Here is a 10,215-nt window from a genome sequence, read left to right as displayed (position 1 = left end):
TGCAATGCTTAGCCAAAAACTTTAAACGAATTAAACGACACTCAAATGATCGTAAGCGATGGCCAATCAGTATACAGTGCAATTTACTTGAATAGACATGGGACTGGGGTTTTTCATTTGAAATACCTATTATTCATCTTGTACGTATACATAGATTTAATACATAGAAAGTCAGCTTCACCGCACAAACACCTTCAAATTCTCTCTGTTCAGAGATTCACCTGAAAAGAGGAGGAACACTTCCAAGTCAAACTGTTCTCCAGACATAATTCATCATCAATATAATCAAACTGTTTTCCAGATACGTAATTAGGATTCGTAGAATCCTTTCTCTAGAAGAAAAAGGCCAAAGGATTGTGCTAACAGAGCAATCCAAAATTCACATTCAGCGACTAATTCGAAAGGCTTACCTCCAGATGTAACATATAAAAGCACCTTCTGTATCCTCATCTGCTACTCTGACGTGTCTCTGAAATTACATATGAAAAAATTTCGTTCCATTACAGAAAACAGTGAGTTTGTTTTGGGAAAAAAATGACAGTCAGCAATGGTCAAAAGCGTGCAAGGTTCTAATTTTATTTGAACACATATTTCAGGGCGTTAAAGATATATGAATGGCGGAAACAATGGAAGAGAGCAAGTATACATGCACTTGCAGAAAGGTTTAATATTATTTTTGTATACAACCTCCTGTGCGAACAAGGGAAAGTGGGTGCGCCAGATAATTTGACTGACTTACCTTAAACATGGAGAGAACTTTAGTTCAGAGCCTTCTCATTCACATTTAGCTTCTCTGCACCGCATCATTCATCTCTTCTCCACAGTTGCTCATATATGTGCATTTGCAGCATCCTCCACACGTTTTCAACAATTCCACGTGACAAACCATGATATGCTTCCACTGAAGCTTCACGGCATGCTTCCAGAAGTTTTGCATCACCAAAGAGCTCGCTAATAGCTTCTACGAGCTTTTCACCAGAAACCTGCAAATAAAGCATATATCACAACAAATGCCGATATATAAGGGCAAGAGAAGCAAATTTAACCTGGGTCACAAAATTGATTCAAAAACAGGAAGATGAATTTCCTCATCATTAAACAATTACAGAAATGCGCCATTATTTTCACATGGCAATCTGAAGTGTTCAATAAAGGCATGTGGTCACGTAAACATGCACATGACAGCATCAATCAGAAAGTAGGGAATACAAACGAATGGTCCTTTTAGATTCAGAGTCCTACCTCTGCTTCTTTTACGATTATAAATATATAGTTGGTCAATATATCAACGGATTTGGGGGTATAATTAGTGCCTCAATTCCATTAGTGTATACCACACACAATATGTGTGTGTGTGTGTGTCAACTCTTCGGCATTTCTATGATGATGTGTGAGTCACTACGACCCGCATCAAAACCCATACAGAGGGTTCATCCAAATTAAACCAGCTCCTGAAAATTATCAATTAAACTAGAAGTTCCCCCGGCCATAAAGAGTGACCATATGTACAATCTAGTTCGTGTGGCATGACCATCTGTTATAACAGCCCAACTGTTTGGCATTGCTTCCTCAGCACTTAACGAGACACGTATAGTAAAATTTTGCCTCACAAATGTTATTTTGTCTAACTGGATAGTGTACCCAAAAGTTAATAGATACACACACTTGTAACCAAAAGTCAATGGATACACTTTCCAATCATAAGGTTCAAATAATAAGCATATGCCTCTTAGCTACTTTTATTAAATGGTGAGCAATAGTTCATCGCTTTATTTTTTATATAAACCGACTAGAAATTTACTTGAGCATATCATAAAATAATGCATTGATAACGAGAGTTGACTTAGTTTCCAATGCAAAACATAATATAAGAATAGAATGCAAAAGGATATAGTCATACACATTAGAAGTTTAGAACTAATTCTCTACACCTGTGTAACTGAGAGAGGATTTGATCGCTGCATTTCCAAGACCATGTGTCTGAAATGACCAATGTGATAACCTGAATGACAGAAGAAGCAGAATAATAAAATCTTGAAAAAATAATTTATTTGAACTAGTCAATGAAGCATATAAGATAAAATTCACCTGTCAAAACAGCACAGCCAGCTGCCGCAGCCTCTGCTAAATTGTGGCCTTTTAACCCTGGCGAGAACGAACCTCCTATTACAGCTATTGGTGTTAATCTGTAAAATTCTCGCAACTCGCCTAGGAAAAAATTAGAAAAGTCTGTTATAAAGTTCTGAGATGGCAAGCAATAAATAATATTATAAAAGTGAAAATACTACTAAATTTCCATTATGTATGCTTAATTCATCATTGAAATGGCAAGTATTAATAAACACTAGCAACTCCTGATTTAGCTATCAACATGCTCAATCCAAGTACCAACATCTTTGAATCACCAGGCAGGCAGCCTAATTTAGCTGTTAATATTGAATTTACACTTATATTCTACAAGTAACTGAAAGTATAGTCCAAAAGTGTTCATTCTCTTTAATTAATTAATTCAGAAAAAAGGGAGTCAAGTTGTTGACTTTTTTAGCATCAAACAAGCCCTACCACCAGCAGGTCCAAACTCTATCGGTGAATTATCAGTTTTACCTAAAAATGAGAAAAAATAAAGTCGAGTTGTTTTGTACCCACAACGCTGATACAACTCTATGTCACTTTTATTATTGACCCTATAGGTTTCCGTCACTTGTTATTGCCCCCTCCAATTAACCTTCTCGAGCAAAGATGAGCCCTAAAAAGAAATTAGCAGCATGTAGCACCAATGTATAATGGAGAGACCTCTCATTTATGATCCAGTAGATGAAGCATTAGTCAGACGTGTAAAAGCCTATCATGGCTAAAAGTGTTTGATGTTGAACTTCTTTAGGGAAACAAAGTGATGACTAAATATTAATCCCCTCGTTTTTACCCTAAAAAATAGACTTGGTCCTCATACTAACAATTATCAAATTTGGTTCCTCAACTTATCCAGTTTCAACATATATGATCCCAATTGAGGATTGAATCTGTTCTGAGGGTACATATTAGGCCTCCCATCCTATAAATTATAATAGTTTTTCTTTTGTCTTACCATCAAGAAATAAGAAAATATTACCTTCCCCTCAAATAAGTTTCTTTATAAATATTAGCTTCATACATACACTATGAGAAGAAAATAAGATAAATGATAAGTACTATGGAGCCAATTCATGTTATGCCTAACATTTATCGATATTCCTATGTGCATGCATTTGTCCTGCAGAACTCACCAATTAGGCTGGATGTAAATATAATAGAACTTCAGATTCACCATTATTTATAGTAATTAAGATTGTAGTGTTTTTTGTCTTTCTGGATTACTTGGAGTTTCATAAGTGTTATGGCTTTTCAGTCGAAAAGGAAAAGAAAGAAATGCATCATGTTATGCTCCACATCGCAATTAGGTGGGTATTGATGATAAAATGAGATCAAGATAATTAAAAAGAAAAAGAAATGAAGTACAAAAACCTGACCGCAGATAAAAATAAAAAAGGCAAAACATAATAAAAGGGGATCCCATCAGCACTTAGAATAACACCCAAAATCTTGACTATGGAATTTTAATTGTATAAGAGATGTATTATTTACATAAAGTAAAGAGAACAGAAACCTAATGAGTCGAGAATGTATAAATTTGTTCCAGCAGTGAGTTTATCATTACGTGACCTCAGAGCCACGTGAACTTTTTCCTTCTGAAATTTCTGCATTATTAGTGCAAAAGCATGTAAGTCGAAAGCAACTAAAATTTGGTACAAGGAGAGCGTAGGAATTTCAAGCGTAGGAAATCCTAGGGCACCTCAGTGCCAAATGCAGAATGTTCAAAATGTGTTGTCATGATATAAAAAGGCACATCACTGCAAGTTCAAGATGACTGGTTATGGCCATAAAACCATACCAGAGCAATAGCTTGTCCACGCTGTGGTTGCCGTGGCACAATAATAGTGACCAAGTCTGGATGCTTTTTCTTAAGGCTGTTGTGAGCTCCAATAAAGACTGCAGATAGTTTCACAAGTACTAAATTACTAGACATATTATTTGCAAATTTTCTCAATGGCATGCAATTAAAGTTTCACTAAAAGTAATCTTGGTGGATTACGCGTGTCATTGGTGAGAGAACTAATGAGATAGGCGACGAAACCCACTTACATTTTTCAAGAAATGTCCAAAAGGTGCAAAGCAATTGAGTTGAGGAGTTATTCTAATAATCAACTCTTCTTGCTCATGGAGTGTCTTAGCTTATCCCACTTAAACAATGATGGAAGGATAATAAGCTCTGAATTATGTTGAAGATTTGTGAAATTTTTTGTGTGAGCTTGAGTGATATCTTGGGGGTTTTTTTAGGTAGGTGATACTTCGATAACCCAAATGTCAATTCCACGTTGATGGTTGTTATTAAGTAAGTTTAAGTCTAAAATTATGACATTTTTATGATTGTCATTACTTCATTATTTTTTATCATAAACATTTTGTATTCTTGTAGTGGTTAAGAATTTAAAGGGTCTCACATTCCTCCTCTGAAAAGTTGTGTTATCGAAACTTGAGTTGTCTTAATTGTCAAAGGTAAGGATAAAGCTAGCTTCAAAAAATATATACTTTTTTTTGTAATAATAATACAAACAAAAGTTCAAAAATTAAAAATTAATTAAGACAAAGTCAACGATTTGGTAAAGTTGAGAAAGCAAAGATTTGTTTTATCGATTAAAATATTGATGGTGCGACGATGATTAAGATGAATTAAACATATGACAGATGATATGACCAAAAAATATATATATTTGATTTATCAAGAAATCATATGCAGGTAGAATATAAAGAGAATTTGTCTATATGATAAATGTTGTATGGAAAAGAGCAACTTTTAAACAACATATATTTATGGTTTGATTTTGAAAAAAAATATTGTATTGTTGATGAAATATAAAATCAATAATAGTAACTAAAAATGTTCAATTTTCAAGTTCCCAAAAAAATGAATGTTTCAATTGCAATGGATAAAATCCTTGATTTCAAAGACACAAATTTTCTTTTTCTTTAAAGAAAAGGATTGGATTACAGGGAAAAAAAGATTCAATAACATGAATAAATTGAATTACAAGGGAAATAGGCAACATGGTATTTTACAAAATCAGTCTTCTAAAAGGCGCCGCCTAGGCCTAGGGCGATCGTCCACCGCCTCAATTTTTAGAACCCACCTTATCATGGTTTGCAAAAACGGTAGCGGAAAGGGAACGGCAGCCGCCGCGACAAAGTTTCAGGCCAAAATGGTTGGGTTACTATAATATCGTTTTTTTAATTTCGGCAATTTTGCGGTCATCGCGGAATGGAACGGCGATTACGTGGCTGTCGCGGAGTTACGGAACGTTTTCTGTAATTTTTTTAAATGTTTCCCATTTTTTCAATTAATTTTTTATTATTAAAGTAATCCACGACAATAATCGAGACTGTTCCAAGAAATATCAATGAAATTGGAACAACAGCCTCCACGATGTTCTCCACGACCGCGATAACAAACCATGTGTCTAATGTAAAATATATAATTTTTTTATATTTTTCAAAGATTTTTTCAATTAACATGTCGTTGATTTTGAGTTTGAATCCGATATAGACGAAATATTGGAGAAATACGAAGATAAACAAAAAAAAATCAGATATTAGGTAAAAACAAAAACCATCTAGGGGCCGCCTAAGCACCTAGACGGTAATATATGGGTGGCGGCCGACCTACCACTTTTTTAAAACATTGTACAAAATACGTATGAGACATGGTTTGATAGTCACGAGAAAGTATGCATGTTAAACAAGTTGCATCAAAAAGAGAATAAATATGGTAGTTAAAAGTATAGTGAGTAGTTTATTTTTAGTTCACGAATCCAATGGTAATACTAATGTCTAAAAGACGTCACCTAGGCAATAGGCGACCTAATACCGGTGTTCTAAAAGACGCCCACCGCCCCGATTTTTAAAAGCCGCCTAGATTAATACATTTTTTATTTTTTATTTTTTAAAGATTATTTAGCATGTTTGCCCGTCAATTTGTATTGGATCAAAAGGATTAATATGCCATAGATTTGAAGTTTGAATCCGATAAAGAGATGAACAATAAGAATTAGATATCTATGCTTAAAAAAAACCGCCTAATGTGGCCGCCAACCTACAACTTTTAATAACATTGGGTAACACAAACCTTTGACGTCATAACTAAATAATAACAATCTGACTTACATCACAAAAAAAGTGACTTGTATAATTCTATCGTTCATGTCACAAAAACGCAAGTCCCCGAATTATTTTTTATCGTATTAAATACTAAATTTTCATCTAGACCATGAACCCGGTCTCGCTCTCATACTATTGTTTCACGCCGAAAGCCCGGAACTTGGTATCGACAACAATTATTCTGTGGAAGGAGGTGAGTGAAAAAAGGAACACTTCGCGAGGGAAGGAATTATATCATCCAATTCTAAAAAGAATTTTAACGGTAATAACAAAATATTTCATTTATAAACAGTAATCTAAATAATAAATAGAGAACACAATTGAAATCAAATATCAAATTAACTGAACTAGATGATGTTCCTCGTGTCGTAAGTTACATCAGAACACTATATATTATTCTTCCAAGTTGTGAGGCCAAAAATCAAGAGCATGATCATGTATCTCTACTATTTATATAAAAATTTCATTCAATCAAGAATCAGAACTCAGATTCTAAAAAGAAATTCATATAAGCGAGAAAATATGTAAAAAAATATTGTCCTTCAAATTCTTACCTTCTTCTTCATCCTTGTGAATTGAAGAAGCCATCCACACCTTTTTATTGAAAAGTTTTGCTTGAAACTCATCCAGATCTCTCTTATTTCTTTCAGAAATGTCAAAATCCTGAAATGCTGAAAACAAAGAAACAAGAAAAGGATTCCATATTAAATTGAATTATTTTTCATAGAATCAATAGAGACCTAACATCATAATTATGTAATAACAGAGCTGGGACGATGTATCAGCAATGTTAATAGAAGGGTCTGTTCAAACTAATTTTTGTCATCAATAATTTGATTTTTTAAAGAAATTAAATTAAATAAAACACTGCCATACCACATTTGAGATCTCCACAAAAGTTTATGATAAATGGTGTAGCTTGCAACAGCTGAAAGTGAATTCCTTGGGTTGTACTCTTTGACATAATATGAGAATAGGCGGTCAGTTAGAATATAACAAAAAAATATAGAACCCTGTAAGACAAATATAATTTATTGATTACATACCAATGGTAGAATCAATGAAAACTTCGAAAGCATCAGTGTTATCAATGGAAGAACTATGGGTCGAGACCAATTCCGAAAAGATTCTTGAGACATCCGTCCATTTATCAGTGATAGAGCAATCTAACCAGAAAAATTAATGGGTAACAATATTAGCAAAACAATCGCATAGATTTTTACTAATCGCAAAGATTACAGCACGACATAGGAGCAACTTTAAATAAAATCAGATTCCTCTTGCTATCCGAGGAAATGACAGAACTTGAGAAAAGGTGCACAATAGAAGATTTTTAAATGATTATCTAGAATTCATCCGGATAACATTGTATAGACAGATATCTACTGTGCCTTAATACAACAAAAATAATGAATACATTGATATGGGATGGAATAGCTTACATTATTTCTTGTAGCACCCATAATGAGATTTGGCCATAACTCACTTTCCATAAGCATGATTGCATTTGGTTTCCAGTAATGAAGAAAAGTGTCCATAGCAGTGGGGAGATCCAGTGGAGCAAACTACTTCATATATATAGGGGTAATGTCAGAGGATACAGTTGTTCCTATAATATAAATAGTATAGTAGTTCCTACAAGATAAATAGTTGAGTATTCGCCCCCTCTAAACTTCACTGAATGTAAATGTTTCCAACTCCATAACAAATGAGGAAATTAGATTACTAGACAAGAACAGTTGTCCAAAAAAAATTAAAGTTTTAAGTCAAAGATAACGTATCCAAATCAGATCGAGATTCCTGAAAAGCTTAAGAAAATACTTTAAAGTAGGCAAACATTGAAAAAATTAACATTTCATACCTGATAAATGACATTCTGGGGAAGTATGTTCTTTATAACTTCACTGCAGTTGATGAGGGAAAAATGTGCATGAAATAAACAATGGGCATGTACATTCAGATGCTGATTTCCATCAAGATCGTCAAAGAAGAGAAGAATAGAGAAACAACAGTAAATAATGTCATTTTATAAAGGGAATCAGTAATTCACATTTCATGGAAAGATCAGCTTCTGCCAATTTTTCCGAAGTCGAGACTATTTACAATGTATTGATTAAAAAAGTATTTTTTTTAAACCAGTAACCTCTGAAAATGAGCCAATTCTCTCTTGGAGCCTGCAATCCAACTTCTAGCATACATTCATTAAGCTGTCTCGCTGATACATGTCGAATTTCTAATAACTTAATACTGACCAACGTGCAGTATAAAAGACAGGAGGGGACTACAGATTACAAATGTTGTATTGTGTAAAGGAATACGTGTTGATTAAAACTAAACTAACCCACATGTGCATGTATGCTAACAAAAAAGAGTCGATTTTCTGGTAATTCTTAGCCTGATAGCATTATTAGGATGCATAAAATGAAATTGGATTGATAGTGATTAAACGCGTCAATTTGTGATCATCGTCAAATTAAATAGTCGTCACTTACCCACAGCTTCTAAGTCAAGATAAGACAAACACATGACGAGTTGATGTTTCCATAAAGATTCAACAATTGCACGCATCATTTCTCAAGTAGCAACATCATTTCAGAGTAACAGCCACATCAGTTTCCAAAAACAAAAGAACCACAACTTCATAATCAGAAAATTTTGTATCATACATTACAGAAAAACACTAAAAAACAATTTCCAGAACCAAAGTGAATTCAAATTCTACCACCAGATAACTCTTGCAAGATTTAAAAATACAAAATAAATTACCTAACGAAGAAATTTTAGAAATAGGATAAGATTACGTCCCAAAAATTTGCAATAATTTCCAAGAAAGAAAAATATTCTAAATTTGGCACCCACTGACAGTAAATCTTCAAGATCTAAATTCAATTAGCAATAATATTTCAGGAAAAGGTGCTGTAAATGTTTTTGGTAAATATTAACAACAAATCTCCAATATTCAAATTCAAAATCAATAAAAATTTAAAATTTTCAACCGTGGCAAATCCTTACAAAGCTGAGGCTGTCGTAGTCGTCATCAAGACAGTTACATCCGGCCTCCTTTCCAGACAGCACTTGATCACAGGAATCGCAGCTAATCCTTCACCTGTTCAACAATCATTATACGATGGAAAAATTAAAATAAAAAAAGCAAGAACACTTGAGAATCAGATTATGGAGAAAAACAGTAATTAAATGATTACCTAATGAAACGGCATGAAACCAAACAAGACGACCGTCGGGGCGGCAAGCAGAAGGAAGGCCGAGGCGTTCACGCCATCGGGTGGGATGTTCTTGGCCTCGTAATTTGCGCCACCACAGATGGAGGCACACCAAGGGAGATATGCCGTAGCTTAGGGCTCTGTAGATTTTGTAAACTATGACACCCCTTTTACTCGACATTTATTGAATGCTTTTCAGATTCTTCCTTCATAAACGTTTTCTCCGCTAAATCTTTCAAGTTATTTTGGAATTGTAAATAGAAGAAACATTCCACTTCGATTCCTTACTTCGTACTCATATTGTATCTTACAAAACATTCGAGATTTTGGTATGCTTCATGAATGTGCATGTACATATACACAAATCATTAAATTGCCCTTCTAAACAACAATCGGCATTCGCCCCGATATTAATTTCGCGACAACGATTGGTAGAATAATTGAGCGATCCACAGAGATCCCAAATCGTTGGCCTGCCTGATTGTTGAAGTTGATTTTTTTAGGCGATCCAGAGAAAGGACACCAATTTGACTGTGTAGAGGGAGGCAAGGGTAGAGAAAGAATGGCCTCCGTAATATCGAGACTTACCACAATCATGTTCTTATTGGGCCGTAAATCATTCCAAGGCCCACATGAATTATCCAGTTGCAAATGGTCAGTTTTTTCGTGAGCTTTTTGTAATTAGTTATTTGAATGTATTATTGGATTATCTGTGGTTAGCCCGTTATGTATTGGGCCCACAATA

The 10,215-nt window shown here is 34.3% G+C and overlaps 1 protein-coding gene across 5 annotated transcripts; it reads right to left on the bottom strand.

Moving 5' to 3' along the window:
• Positions 1–15: 15 nt before the first annotated feature.
• On the bottom strand, positions 16–10,036 carry LOC142540166 (putative 3-deoxy-D-manno-octulosonic acid transferase, mitochondrial). Of its 5 annotated transcripts, XR_012819046.1 has the most exons (14): positions 9,453–10,036; positions 9,262–9,355; positions 8,111–8,153; positions 7,692–7,814; positions 7,296–7,415; positions 7,126–7,204; positions 6,804–6,920; positions 3,929–4,026; positions 3,644–3,734; positions 2,089–2,208; positions 1,932–2,002; positions 740–983; positions 411–469; positions 17–221 (listed from the first exon to the last, which is right to left on the bottom strand). XR_012819046.1 is itself a non-coding variant. In XM_075646134.1 (12 exons), exons 1-12 carry the CDS (start codon positions 9,649–9,651, stop codon positions 973–975), a joined length of 1,188 nt encoding a protein of 395 aa, XP_075502249.1. In that variant the 5' UTR covers positions 9,652–10,036; the 3' UTR covers positions 476–972. The 5 variants fall into 5 exon arrangements, 2 of the variants coding, with proteins under 2 accessions (XP_075502249.1, XP_075502248.1); XR_012819047.1 differs by lacking the exon at positions 411–469; XR_012819048.1 differs by lacking the exons at positions 3,644–3,734; positions 3,929–4,026 and having other exon boundaries at positions 16–221.
• Positions 10,037–10,215: the final 179 nt, after the last annotated feature.

The sequence above is a fragment of the Primulina tabacum genome, chromosome 3 (assembly GCF_025594145.1).
Source record: "Primulina tabacum isolate GXHZ01 chromosome 3, ASM2559414v2, whole genome shotgun sequence".
NCBI lineage: Eukaryota > Viridiplantae > Streptophyta > Magnoliopsida > Lamiales > Gesneriaceae > Primulina > Primulina tabacum.
The sequence above is the reverse complement of the archived record's forward strand: the minus strand, read 5'-3'. Positions and strand labels throughout refer to the sequence as shown.

What these genes read in the sequence shown, in the direction of transcription:
- LOC142540166 (XM_075646133.1), bottom strand. Translation starts at nt 9,651, where the DNA reads ATGTCGAGTAAAAGGGGTGTCATAGTTTACAAAATCTACAGAGCCCTA. An exon ending in GTTTCATGCCGTTTCATTAG is followed by an intron (nt 9,356 to 9,452) that starts GTAATCATTTAA and finishes ATTGTTGAACAG; the next exon opens with GTGAAGGATTAGCTGCGATT. An exon ending in ATCCTCTCTCAGTTACACAG is followed by an intron (nt 984 to 1,931) that starts GTGTAGAGAATT and finishes CTTTATTTGCAG; the next exon opens with GTTTCTGGTGAAAAGCTCGT.